Source organism: Coffea arabica, chromosome 7e (assembly GCF_036785885.1).
Source record: "Coffea arabica cultivar ET-39 chromosome 7e, Coffea Arabica ET-39 HiFi, whole genome shotgun sequence".
NCBI classification, from domain to species: domain Eukaryota; kingdom Viridiplantae; phylum Streptophyta; class Magnoliopsida; order Gentianales; family Rubiaceae; genus Coffea; species Coffea arabica.
In genome coordinates, this window is record NC_092323.1 from 25390708 (window position 1) to 25405965 (window position 15258).

General features: G+C 34.8%; 2 protein-coding genes across 2 annotated transcripts; both read left to right on the forward strand.

Moving 5' to 3' along the window:
* Positions 1–402, forward strand: LOC113700768 (uncharacterized). Its single transcript, XM_027221215.1, has one exon. It carries the CDS (start codon positions 1–3, stop codon positions 400–402), a length of 402 nt encoding a protein of 133 aa, XP_027077016.1.
* A 5311-nt stretch (positions 403–5713) lies between these two features.
* Positions 5714–14150, forward strand: LOC113701227 (uncharacterized). Its single transcript, XM_027221777.2, has 3 exons — positions 5714–6090; positions 8319–8390; positions 11773–14150. Exons 1-3 carry the CDS (start codon positions 6081–6083, stop codon positions 13905–13907), a joined length of 2217 nt encoding a protein of 738 aa, XP_027077578.1. The 5' UTR covers positions 5714–6080; the 3' UTR covers positions 13908–14150.
* The last annotated feature ends 1108 nt before the right edge of the window (positions 14151–15258 follow it).

The following is a 15258-nucleotide window of genomic DNA, read 5'->3' on the forward strand; positions in this document are numbered from 1 at the left end:
ATGGGTCTTGGTAATACTATTGTGGAAAAAAATGAATCCTCAAGCCAAGACCGTGCCAAAGCTATGATTTTCCTTCGTCATCATTTAGATGAAGGATTAAAAATAGAGTATCTTACTGTTAAAGATCCTCTTGTCCTTTGGCGAGATTTGAAAGAAAGAGTCGACCACCTGAAGTTGGTCGTTCTTTCAAAAACTCGATATGATTGGCTTCACTTACGGCTGCAAGATTTTAAATCTGTCAATGAATATAATTCAGCCATGTTCAGAATCACTTCTCAATTATCATTATGTGGCGAAAAAGTCACTGATGAAGATATGTTAGAGAAAACATTTTCTACTTTTCATGTCTCTAACATGCTCCTGCAGCAGCAATATCGAGAGAAGGGATTTAAAATATTCTGAATTTATCGCATGTCTTCTCTTGACTGAACAAAACAATGAATTATTGCTGAAAAATCATAAGTCCCGACCAACTGGTGCAAGTCCATTCCCTGAAGCGAATGCGACCCAATTTCAAAATTCTGGTCGAGGTCGTGGACGTGGCCGTAGAGGTGACCGTGGAGGAGGCTGTGGACGTAGCCGTGATCGTAGTAAATTTGTGCCCCGTGAAAATTTTAACCGTGGCAAACAACAAAATGTTTCCCAAAAGAGGGAAAATAACTACGATCAGAAAAATGGAGAAAAGAAAGTTTATGAAGAAAAATGCTACTGATGTGGTATGGAAGGTCATTGGTCCCGTACCTGTCGTACGGCTGAACATCTTGTTGAACTCTATCAAGCATCATTGAAAAAGAAAGACAAAGGTGTTGAGACAAATTTCATTGATCAAAAGAATGATTATGATGATGGTGATGATGCTGATATGACACACCTCGATGTAGCTGATTGTTTTGAGCATCCTGAAGATGTCAACAAATATCCCATGATTATTTAGATATTTTTATGATACTTTATATCTTTCATGTAATTTCCTTTCCATTGAATATTTATTTTCGCATCTTTATTAATATTTATTTTTGTTTGAAATTTTTCTTCCTAAAGAAGAAATGGATGTCAAATATTTGGGATTAAATAATGGTGATGATAATATTTGTCTCATTGATAGTGCTACTACGCACATCATATTGAAAAATAAAAAATAATTTTCTTGTTTGAAAATGGGAGAAATAAACGTTAATACCATTAGTGGTAGTGCAAAATTGATTGAAGGCTCCGGAAGAGCCAATATATTTCTCCCTGAAGGGATTAAAATTATTGTAAATAATGCACTATTCTCTCCCAAGTCTCGAAGAAACTTATTGAGTTTTAAAGATATCCGCGAAAATGGATATCATATCGAGACAATGACTGAGACAAATGGTGAATTTTTATTAATCACAAGTATCATTTCTGGAAAAAAATGCGTAGTAGAAAAATTACCTTCTTTTTCTTCTGGGTTATATTATGCACAAATTAGTGCAATTGAAATTCATCACCTAGTAGACCAGAAGTCTACTCTTCCTAATGATTTTATGGTTTCGCATGATCGTCTCGGACATCCCGGATCTATAATGATGAGACGAATAATTGAGAATTCACATGGCCACTCATTGAAAAATAAAAAAGTATTAACAGCCAATGAATTCTCTTGTGTTGCTTGTTCTCAAGGGAAATTAATTATTAGACCATCACAAGTTAAAATTGAGACTGAATCCCCTGCATTTCTAGAACGAATTCATGGTGATATATGTGGGCCTGTAGATCCACCATGTGGACCATTTCGATATTTTATGGTGCTAATTGATGCATCAACTAGATGGTCACATGTATGTTTATTATCTACTCGTAATTTGGCGTTTGCGAGATTTCTTGCTCAAATAATTAAATTGCGAGCACAATTTCCAGATTACCCAATAAAGAAAATTCGTCTAGATAATACTAGTGAATATTCGTCACATGCTTTTGACGATGATTGTATGTCCATTGGAATAACTGTTGAACATCCTGTAGTTTATGTTCACACACAAAATGGTCTAGTCGAATCACTTATTAAACGGCTACAATTAATTGCTAGACCATTGTTGATGAGGTCTAAATTTCCTTCATTTGCTTAGGGACATGCTATTTTACATGCAGCAACACTTATGAGAATTAGGTCGACAAGTTATCATATTTATTCTCCCCCTACAATTAACTTTTGGTTATGAACCCAATATTTCTCATTTACGAATATTTGGTTGTGCGGTGTATGTCCCAATTGCACCGCTCCAACGTCGTAAATTGGGCCTCCAAAGAAGATTGGGGATATATGTCGGATATGAATCACCTTCAATCATTAAATATATGGAACCATTAACAGGTGATTTATTTACTGCGAGATTTGCAGATTGCCATTTTGATGAATCACATTTTCCGACATTATGGGGAGATAAAAATCAACCTAAAAAGGAAATTACTTGGAAAAAATTGTTGAATTTCCTTGATTCTCGTACTAAAGAATGTGAACTAGAACTTCAAAGGATTATACATTTGCAAAAAATTGCAAATCATTACCGGATGCATTTAATGACTCCAGAAGAGTTACTAAATCACATATTCCTGCTGAAAATGCTCCGATTAAAATTGATATCCCTGAAGGACAAATTACAAGTGCTAATGAGTCTAAAGCACGCTTGAAGCGTGGGAGACCTCTTGGTTCCAAAGATAAAAATCCTCGAAAGAAAAGAGGAGTAGATGAATAAACAATTAGTGACAAAATTCAACCTCCTGAAGAGGTCGCTCCTAAAGAGCCAATTCTTGAAGAAAATGAAATTATAGAAAATTCAATAAATTTTGTCACTTCAAGAAAAAGTTGGAACCGAAAAGAAATAATTATTGATAGTATTTTCGCATATAATGTAGCACTTGATATTATGACAGAGGACGAGGATCATGAGCCTAGATCGGTTGATGAATGTCGAGGTAGAAATGATTGGCCAAAATGGAAAGATGCGATCCAATCTGAATTGGACTCACTAACTAAAAGAAAAGTTTTTGGACCTGTAGTCCAAACACCTAAAGGTGTAAAGCCAGTAGGATATAAATGGGTATTTGTGAGGAAAAGAAATGAGAAAAATGAAATTGTGAGGTATAAAACAAGACTTGTAGCCCAATGATTTTCACAAAGGCCTGGATTTGATTATGATGAAACGTATTCACCTGTAGTGGATGTTATCACATTTAGATATCTCGTGTGTTTTGCAGTACATGAAAAATTAGATATGCGTCTAATGGACGTCGTTACTACATATTTATATGGGAATCTTGAAAATGATATTTATATGAGAATCCCCGAAGGGTTCAAAATGCCTGAAGCATGCAAATCAAATCCTAAAAATATTTATTCTATTAAATTACAAAGGTCTCTGTACGGGTTTAAACAATCTGGACGTATGTGGTATAACCGCCTCAATGAATTTTTAACTAAAGAAAGTTATACAAATGATCCAATATGTCCATGTGTTTTTATCAAGAAAAATAGATCAAATTTTGTGATAATTGCTGTATATGTTGATGATCTAAATTTGATTGGAACTCCTGAAGAAATTCAAAATAGTGTTGAATATTTGAAGAAAGAATTTGAGATCAAAGATTTTGGAAAGACAAAATTCTGTCTTGGTTTAGAAATTGAGCATTTGAAAGGTGAAATTTTTGTCCACCAAACTGTTTATACCCAAAAGGTATTAAAATGATTTTATATGGATAAAGCACATACATTAAGTACCCCAATGATCGTCAGATCATTAGATCCTAATAAAGATCCTTTTAGACCACGAGAGGAAAATGAAGAGATACTTGGTCCTGAAGTACCATATTTCAGTGCAATTGGTGCACTAATGTATCTTGCTAATTGTACAAGACCTGATATATCATTTGCAGTGAATTTATTAGTAAGATTTAGTTCCTCACCCACAAGACGACATTGGAATGGTATTAAACATATTTTTCGTTATCTCCAAGGAACAATTGATCTTGGTTTATTTTATTCAAATAAATCCAAATCTGAATTGGTTGGTTATGCTGATGTTGGGTATTTATCTGACCCGCATAAAGCAAGATCTCAGACTGGCTATCTATTTACATATGGAGGTACAGCCATTTCTTGGCGATCTACAAAACAATCATTAGCCATCACTTCATCGAATCATGCTGAAATAATAGCAATTCATGAAGCCAGTCGAGAATGTGTTTGGTTAAGATTAATGACCCACTATATTCGAAAGAGTTGTGGGTTATCCTCCGAAAAAGAAAATCCTCCAACTATATTATATGAAAATAATGCAGCTTGTATGGCCCAATTGAAAGGGGGATATATTAAAGGAGATAGGACAAAGCATATTTCACCAAAATTCTTTTTTACTCATGATTTGCAAAAGAATGGTGAAATTGATGTGCAACAAATCCGATTAAATAATAATTTGGCGGATTTATTTACCAAGGCATTGCCAACTGCAACATTTGAGAAATTGGTGAAGAGTATTGGAATGCGACGATTAAAAGATCTCAAATGATGTTTGCATCAGGAGGAGAAATTAATACACAAGAATAGTGTACTCTTTTTCCTTCACTAGGGTTTTTGTCCCGATGGATTTTTCTCTAGTAAGGTTTTAACGAGGCATATTCTTTGTGTAATGGACATCCAAGGGAGAGTGTTATGAAACAACTAAAATGTGGATGTCCCTTTGTATTCCCAAGAGAATTAATTCATGTTTTATGGCTATATTATGTATAGAAGTTACAATCCATAAATCTATTCATGTAGTGGAGAAACCGTTTCATAGGTTTCTTCATATTATTGTAGTAGTGGGTGTTTAATAGAATTGATGTACCTTTAATCTTGTAGTACCTATATATAGAGGTACATTGACACCTTTTGAGATGACTTTTGTATCTTATTGGAATAAAAGAATACCACTCTCTATTTCCCTACTTCTTTCTCTACTTCTTTCTCCAATATTTCACTTGATATTATAGTAGCTTATCTTATTAGTTTTATAAGAATAATGTCACACAGCTACCATTTCACCTTTTCCTGTTCTATCGTGTTTTGAAATATCAATAAGGTAATGACATGAGAAAATTAATTTCCATATATATTTGAAGTAGTAAATTAACACGGATGTAAATTAACACAAATAGTAACACAGTGGAAAAAAAAACAATAAATACCTACTTATTTGACTAACCTGAAAGACTCTTTATTAACATGATTTCTATAGAAGATAATCTCAATTATTCTACAATTATTCTTCTTGTATTAAACATATCAATAAAATTTTGTTTATATATCATGCATCCATCCATAATAATATAATTTTTTTTAAACTATGAATTTATATAGAATTTACTCTTTTACTTAACATGTTTTTCCCCCTGGATTCTAATGGAAGACATCAAAGAAGCCCAAAACATTTTAGATTGTGTTTTATTTCCCCAATTTTATCTGCTTACATCATCATTACAATTTTCAATACACCTTTTTATCTTCCCAATTACCTTTTTATCTCACATACATCACATCACAAAAGGTGCTACCGTAAAAATATTCCAAATAAAACACAATCCAAACAAACCGATTAAATTAATGTTGAATTCAAGAACAAATAAGAGACAAAGAACGAACAAGCATGACAAACAAAAGCAAACAAACAATCACCACATATAAAAAATTAACAGACAGCAGTGCCCAAGAAAAGAGAGCCCGTGGGAGGCAGAAGCACCATCAACATCATCATTCTTCCCAATGCACTCCTCCACTCTCAGTTTCCACCTTCACAAACACTCCTCTTCTCCCATGTCTTTTTCTTTGCGACCAAATTGCTACAACTAAGAATAGCATTTTGACTCATTTTCTGAGATCTCTCTTTTTTCTCTCTCTCATGAGCTTGATATTTGCCACATTGTGCTAATACTTGGAATCCTAGCATTTGAGTTTCGATAGTTTCAAGAACATGGTCACACAAGTATTACAACAAAGGATTTTTTGTTTTTCGTTATAAGCTGAGTTCGTCATAGCTTGCTGCATTTTCTTGCTTGGAATCTCCATTGCAGAGGACCTTGAGATGAGACTAGGTCAGTTCTTGTTCCCCAATGCCCCCTCAAAAGCTCCAAGAAATCAAGACACGTACTTTCACACACATTGCTTATTGGGATCTTTTTTCGTTCTTGCAGACATTGTTTACCTATCTGTGTTTAACTAGGATTCGAGAATTCCTTTTAGTTTGTATCCAAACAATGGTTTTTGTTAGAACAGTTCTCTTAGGAAAAAAAAAAGAATTGTCATAGGAAGGAAAGATAAGATGGGAGATTCAAAATGGTCTGAATTTCAAGAGAAATTGGAGTATCTAACTTTTGGGTCTAGTATAAAATGTGCTTGAAAGTGGTGCTTGAAGCTTCTTATGTTGTACTTTTGTCTGGCAAAAGCCAGATTGTAGTGGTGAAAGGAAAAAGGAAAAGAGAATTCTTGTCCTTGTCATTGCTGCTGACATTGACTACTAATGATGTAGTTAACCTCATAATTAGTGTGCCTTGTTTTATCTATAATCACTAAAAGGCAAGTCAAATCTTCTATTCACTTGTTAGCAATTGCCAATAACACCAAAAGTTTTTCTGATTTTGCTTTTTAGCAAAGCACATAAGTTAGAAAGTTTTCTAGTGATTGTAGGAGAGTTAAAGTCCTAGTATTAAAGGAAATGGTTTTGTTATTTTCTGCATAAAAACTCGTCTATCAATCTTTGTTGTGTCAATTATTCCCTAAATTTCTTTACTAGTATGCTTGTGAAAGAAAGTGGATGTTGCAATTTTTGTTTTCCTCCAAGTTATTTACTCAAAAACGTTTCTACATCTCCAAGTATTTTTTTTATTTAACTACAATTTGGATTGAATTTTTTAACTCATGCTTATAAATGGGATTTTCTTATTCGGTACCCTCAAATAACTTATGTCCGTGAGCAAAAAATAAAGAAAAAAAAAGTAAATCATCATGCTTATGTCATTGGATCAAATAAAGCTATGACATTAACTAGATATGGAACCAAAGTCAAGTAGAGAAGGGATTTTAACTCTATTTTTGGGTTAAAGGCCTAGTAATGAAGGTAGTAATTTTATTACCTTTATGCATAAAAACTCCTTTTCTATCAGACTTTGGAGAGTCAACTGTTTCATAAATTTGTTTTCTAAGGGTACTGTGACCATTTAGTAGTAGAAAGATTCAAGTCCTAGTATCCCACGAGATGTTTTAGTTATATGTCTATGGAAAAAAGTGGAAGTTTTCATTGTTTATTCGTCCATTTTAATTAGTCAAAGAAGGATTCTACATCTCCAAGTTTTTTGCCGAACAGTTGGGATCAAATTCTTTAACTCATGATTGTAAGTAGGATTATTCTATCCAGTTTTCTTGATAATTGATATCTGGGAGCAAAAATAAAGCAAAGACAAGTAGATCATCATGCTTATATCATTTGATTAAATAAAGCTTTGATACTATACGGAACCAAACTTGACTAGAGCAGGGATTTTAAACTTCATTTTGAATTCAAGTATTGCAACTAGTTAAATCAGTAACATGAAAGACTGACTCTATTCATTGGCAATCTAAGATTAAAGGCCGGTTGTGGTTCATGTTGTCAAAGTTTCTCACGTTGGAGAATAGAGATTGTATAAATCTCAAGTAGGGGAAGTGGAAAAACTTAATGATGCCTCCCTAACAATTTGATTAACATAATATTTCTTCAACCGTGCCCTTTCCCACTTTTTATGTTGTATCAAATTTTTTTTTGGGTCTTGTCTCGGGTCTTGAGTTCTTATTGCCACAAATCTTTGAATTAAAATTCGGAAAAAAAAAGATACTTGCAGAGGCTTGTTGTTTTGGAAAATATTTAAGGTACTCAATATGTTTAAACCTTTATCAATCACTCCCTGCAACAAGGAGGGCCAACCTTTGGAGATTGATTGGGAGTTGGTGTACCACATAGAAGCTCTCTTCCTTTAGTCGATGGCAATTTTCCATGGCGTTTAGAGTTATAAAATATAGATTCTTCTGTCATAAATCAATCCTTCTGTATCAGCTGTACTGCTCCAGCTTGAGATTTTGTTTCTTTCTTTATGAATTTTTTTCCTGAAGGGCCTGTAGGCACAATTGGACTAAAACTTTCATTTGGCATTCTTTCTTATGTCTCTAAATGCTGAAACTCTGAGAATATTGTTGTGCAGTTATTCTTTTCCCTGGATTTTGGTTTCTTATTAGCCCATGTAAGCTGCATTTTTAGAATATTCACATATTGTTCTGTTTATCCTCACAGAAAACCAGATAAATGATCGGGATTCATCCTCGGGACGAAGTCTGGATGGAAGTTTCAGGAAGCCTAGATCTGGTTTGCTTTTTTGGCTCTTTTTTTATGTTAAGTAGGATTCATTCATGAGCGGAATATATTTCTTTGGTAGATTCTATTGTTTAAATGGTACTTGCAGTTTGCTATGCTTGGTTAATGAAAAATGCCTTCACTTGGCACTTTTACCTTTGCTATATTTGTATATACTTGGCTTTACTTCATTAGTGCATATGCAGGAAACTGGGAGAAGCACAGAAACATCAGTACAATAAAGGAATTATATTAGTAAACTCTTGCAAGCTGATTTTGGTTAAGGCTACGAAATTATTACCCCTGAATTGTGAGAAACTTATACAATCACTTAAAGTAGCTTAAATGTCTTGAAATGAGACATACTTGTCCAACTTAATTTGTAAGGTTCTCTGCATCCCCAAACATTCCAAGTGCCTCCAATATCCTAGCAAGTTCAAACTGTTCAAACTTATTACACCTCGGTAAGTGTTGGACCTTTTGAAGTTGAACAGTTATATCACCTGATGCCAGTGCAAGAATAAAAGGTTTGTGGCCATTGTAATCCAAATTATAAAAGAATATTTATATATGCAACATCTTGAGTTTCACTAAGTCATTATAAGCTCTGGTTTTAAAAGGTTAGTATATTTATATACCTCCATTATTTGATTATTAAGTCATATTGGTACAGAAATCCTTCTTGAATCCCTTCCTGGGCTTGTGGTTGACTTTTCTCAGTTCTTCAATAAAACTGTTTGTTCTCTGTTTTATTTTTGAAATTAAAAGGGTGTTCCTCTATCTTTCTTTTACTGGACTCCACCATACCAGTTCTGTTACTTTCTTGAAAGAGGTTAAAGTTGGTAACTTTTATTTATGTTGTATCTTATGATTTACTCGCATTTTTGTTACTGATATCTTATTTTGCAATCAAACTATGACAAACATATCAATTTCATGCTCAATTAATTTTCTGCTCAACAAGTTAATAGAGGTATGTATAACTTCACAAACTGTACAGCTTTGGCTCCTAATGAAAGTCGTCATGAGCTTGGGCAAGTTTGCTTTGTGATCTTGTTTCAAGCAGTTTTCAGCAAACTAATACCACCAAGACCAGTTTCACTTTGCCACAATCTATTGTTAAAAAAAATTATATCTCATTGTTATTTTCTGAATTGGAAAGAAGGGTTGTTTGCTAGTACATTTGCTAGTACGATACAGATGGCTTAAGCCTCAAGGCTAAGGACTTCAAGGAGGATAAAGACTTTTCTTGGTCATCAACAAGTTGAATTGGAAATTACTCAGATAGGCTTGTCAAGAATTTCCAAATTAGTTTTTGCAGATTGATGAAAGTATACTCGTTCTGTGGATCAGTCTTGAGATTGATGACACCATGTCTAGGATACCCTAACAGCTAACCTATACTCATCAAGAAAAATTTTTGCGTAATGCATGTGACTTTTGGATATGTGGAACTTAGTCCAATATTGGTTCCCAAAGTAGGCAAAAACAGCAACTAACTGTTTAGATATGATCAAGCAGGGGAATATATTTTAGAAACTAAAAAGTAGACATTTTGAAAAAAAATTGGGGAAAGGATATTCCGAAGGTTGACAAATAAGTCGGAAACAGCAACTAAATGTCTAGACATGATCAAGCAGGGGATATATTTTAGAAACTAAAAAGTAAACATTTTCGGGGGAAAAAAACAGGGGAAGGATAGTCTGAAGGTTGACAAAGAAGGGGAAAGTTAAGAAGTGCTTGTTGAATGATTTTATTAACAAGTTAAAAAAACAAAAAATAATAATCTACTATTAGATCTTTTTCATGATTTTACATGTCTGGTAAATGCAGAGTGGTCACCATTCTCTGATTGAGAAAGAAAAGGTCAAACATAAAATTTAACTGATCAAATTAAAGGCACTGATTGGTTCTCATGATGCAACAAATGAAAAAGACTTCTTGTCTCTTTGTTAGGGAAAGAAAAAGATAATCAATGAGCAAAAAGGTACCCAGTGATTGCTTACTTAAATTGTTTGGAGACCAATTTTACGTATTTTGGAAGGTCATAAATCCTGTATTGTTGGTGTAACAGAATGAAATGAAACAACATTACATCAGAAGCATATTATTTAGGCACTCCTTATGTCTTGCAATGTAGATAATAGACTACCTTTTCCCCTTCATGTCAGTACACTATGTCTATGACTGTTCTTTTCTAACCATTGTGTTCACTAGTGTTTATGTTATTCCTACTACTGCACAATTTTGTGGCCTGTCTTTGCTCCAGATGGCTTCCAATATGGTTGAAAGTGCTCAGTCGACAATTAGTTCTGCATACAAAATGGATAGATTCTAGACTAAACCTGCTTCTACTTGTTATCTGAGTGTTTACAAGCAAGTATTTTCTTATTGCGTTTCCTGTTTTGCCAGAAAACTGTGTAGAACGTAAAAGTTCTTCATAAATGGAAGCTGATCTTTCCTTTATTTTCTTCTCCAATTTTACCTTTGCTGAACTTATGCAGATAACCTTCTGATAAAGTTGTCCTTGTTCCACTGATACCTTATAGTTGAAGGTTTTTCTTGGTTCAACTATTCATTGTATTTTTTCTTGATACCAGACATGAAATCAACATCAATTCGCCAATACACATTGTACTACCATTTATGATTTTCTTATTGTGTTTCCTGTTTTGCCAGAAAATTGTGTAGAACGGAAAAGTTCTTCATAAATGGAAGCTGATCTTTCCTGTATTTTCTTCTCCAATTTTACCTTTGCTGAACTTATGCAGATAACCTTCTGATAAAGTTGTCCTTGTTCCACTGATACCTTATAGTTGAAGGTTTTTCTTGGTTCAACTATTCATTTTATTTTTTCTTGATACCAGACATGAAATCAACATCAATTCTCCAATACACATTGTACTACCATTTATGCTTTGGGATAAGCAGAAAATAATGCTGGTTATAACTCCCGTCACTTCTTCTTTTGATTTTATTTACTCGGATACCTGAAATAATTTGTCTTTGTGATATTGTTAGTTGATCTCAGGAACTTTTATAATTGGAATTTATAACAGGTAGAATAGCACAGAGGATGTTGATTAAAGGGAAATCATGATCAAAACTAATTTATTTTGTATACAAGGTTACTTTTCCTATTCCAAATATGACATATATTTAAAACCCTTGGTGCCCCTTGGCGCATGACAAATGTTATTAAAAAAGGATAATTGAGTAAAACAGCATAAAGTCATGTAATTTTGGTCTCTCTCATCTACTACTAATAGTGATCTTAGGCGTGCTCGAAGTTCTCTCTCATCTACTGCTGATGTTTTCCTTTTTCCGCAGATAGTGTTATTGAGTTTTTAGACAATTATTGCAAGTGCTGATTGCAAAGATTTGATGATTGCAGCTGCATCCTTACCTACTAAATCCAGCTCTTCAAGCAAGTTCATTCCAACTTCAAAAAGGGTTTATAAAGTGCTCAAAGATTATGCAGCAAAACTTGTTGACCTCAACTTATTTACACAATGTGTTGAAGACTGGGTCCTGGAAAACTTACATACAGATAGTTACAACCATGAACAGTATTCTAACACTCCCTTTCAAATTGATGAGCTCTGTACCCTCGATTTTGCATTGGAGGGGGTGCTATTTCAACAGCTATTCCGCATGCCTTGCTCGCCACATATTTCTGAAGATCATATAGAGGATGAACTTCTGGCTCTTGAAGATTTTCTACATACAGTTGCAGATGGATTATGGCATACCTTTTGGCACAAAAGCAAGCCCTTGCCCTTTTTTGTATCTTTTCCTCGCTATCCTGGATCCAAGTTCTATTCCATTGAGAAAGCAATATCAAGGGGGAGGCTAAAGGAGCTCTCTGGTGCAGCTCTGATGTCAAAAATTAGTGGGAATGTACATGTTCGCTGGGATGAGGTGGTCGTGTTTTCTTTATTCAAACATGACAGTGGAGTGGGAGATGAATTTAGTTTGTCTTCTACTGTTGCCTGTGAAGCACTATTCTATGCTATCCACATACTTCTTGCTCGTAGTTTGAGTAGAAGTAACGCTGTTAGCAGTTACTCTGTTTATGTTTTAGTACTGGACTCTAAATTTGCCAGTGTGGTAAAATTGGGTGGTGACCTTGGAAATCTTGAAGTTGACTTAAACAATCCATACCAATCCGTGGCAGAATGGATAAAGTTTCACGCTGAAGTTAGCTTTTCCCCTGTGGAGCAAATATGGAACAAGCTAGGAAATGTAAATTGGCGAGACATGGGGACTCTACAGCTGCTTTTGGCATCCTTTAATTGTATTGCTCAATGGATTGGACCGCCGAGAAAATCAATAGCCTCACTTGCAGCTGATCACAGCCTTCGTCTTCAGAAGCGCAGAGTTGAATGCCGCCTCATTGAGAATGAAAATGCACTGATCCCTTGTCAAGCTACTAGACATGATCATGGGGAAATTGTTGAATACCACAACAACCCAAACCCCAGCAAGCAAGGATCTCGTTTGAAGTTTAACCAGGATGAAATATTGGTTGTTGAAGACCACCTCCTCGAACAGAGAAGTTTCCAAATACACGAATGTCTGCTTGAAGGAAACTGCTGCTCCTACACTGCTGTGGCTTTGGCCCATCCCACGGAATTACTAATGTTACACATTGGTGCTCATACATCTCGTCTGGAACCATCATGGGAGGACATGAGTTTGTGGTATCAAGTCCAGAGACAAACTAAAGTTCTGAATATCCTAAAAGAACAGGGTATCACAAGCAAGTCTTTGCCTGAAAAAATTGCCTCGGGCAAAATTCTGCATTCTGGTCCTTGTGAGAAGCAGAGCCCTAAGGGATGCTGTGATCATCCTTGGTGTGGAACCCCAATACTTGTAACTTATCCAGTAGGAGAAACGCTTTCATCTATTTTACCTTATCATGGTCCATTTTCAGCTGAAGAAGCCACCCGTTGTTGTCGAGACTGTCTTGCAGCCTTGAGGAGTGCAAAAATGGCCAACATCCAGCATGGTGATATCTGTCCCGAAAACATAATCTGTGTCAGTGATAGCACAAGAGGCAGTTGCCTGTATGTCCTAGTCTCCTGGGGTCGAGCAATTTTGGAGGACAGAGACAGTCCAGCAATAAATTTACAGTTTTCATCTGCACATGCACTACAGAACGCAAAGCTTTGTCCATCATCTGATGCAGAGAGTATTATTTACCTTATTTATTTTATTTGTGGAGGAAACATGCAGCAGCAAGATTCTATTGAATCAGCATTACAATGGAGGCAAAGATGCTGGGCTAAGCGTCTAATTCAGCAGCGGCTAGGTGAGGTTTCAGCCCTCTTGAAAGCATTTGCTGATTATGTAGACAGCCTTTGTGGAACACCATATCCAGTTGATTATGATACTTGGCTGAAGAGATTAAGTAGAGCTGTAGACAACTCGATCGACAGGGGGAAAACCATAGATGAAGTTTTGAGGATAAAGGATACTGGTGAGACTTCCGGAACTTCTGGTGGTGGAAATTCTTCAACATGCTAAAACTTAAAAGCAAAATTTGAAAAGATTGTAGTTCAGCTTTTGTTTTTTTACTTGCTTTGAGATTGAGATGAGTGTTTGGTGGTTTATTTATATACTTCAGACTAATTTGAATTTAACATGTTGCTGTTTCAAATGAAGCGTCGCTGAATTTCAAATTCCATCTTTTGTGAAAGTTCGATTTTCCATAAAATCAAATGTAAATGAATTCCATATAATTAAATGTAAATGAAATTTGTGGCTTCATTTTGTTGTTTTCAAAAGGATAGTATCCTATGCTCAATTTGGATTGATGCCAGCAGGAAGATGAAAAAAGAAAAAGAAAAACAAGAAATGTCAACGAAACAAATTGTGGACGTGTCTTTCATACTTCAAGAGTGAAAAATCAGTTATAAATCTAGTTGACTATCAGATCATTTCAAGGTAAGTTTTCATGTACGTGGCAGAAGTAGGAAATTGTTACTTCCTACTGGGAGTTTGTGGCAGTAATTTGAATCAAAGGATGGAATTGTTTGCTCAAGTTTCTTGTCTACTCAGAATTCATGAACTGATCTGAGGCCCTGTTTGATATCCATTTGATAATAAAAAATAGAGCATTTAAATTAATTAAGTGGTACTGAATTTTTTAAACAAAACTTATTATAAAAATAAGTAATAAATTATTCACTTATTATTTAATGTGATAATACATTCAAATGTATTAGATTTAGTACTTAACAATTCACTAATTTATTAGATTTAGACTTCAAATTTTAATTTTATTAAACGCACTCCTAAGTCGTTTCCTTAACCTAAATATTATTTTATGATTTTGACAAAAAAAACAGAGGAGCTTAACAAAGCATTGAGCCCAAACTTTGCTATGTCCAAATGCTAACAGTTTTGTCTTTGAAACTTAGTGCAACACAAGGTGCAACACAAGGAGAGAGAGGAACGGCAGCCATGAAGGGTGATTAGAAAGAGAGAGGTACGACAGGCATGAAGGGTGTTCAGATGATGGAGGAGGAGAAAAGAGGGGAAAAGAACCATCCAAACAAGATTAAAAATCTATGGTTCTAAGCTTTTTACATGAAGATTATTGATAGAAAACCCTAGAATTCTATGATCTTGTCATAAGAACACTTTATGCATGTTTAGCACGAAGTTACATGAATGAATGTAGGGTGAGATTTTAAACGGTTTTCATGGCTGTGAGCCTGTGACCGTCTCCTTGCAGCCACTATCTCCTCGCCGCCGTGATAATGGTTGTGATAGGAATAGATGTTTGGAAGATGTTTTGATTAAACAAAAAGGATTTTCAAGGATGAAACTTGGTTTTGGAAATAGAGGGTTTTGATAGATTGTTTTACTATAT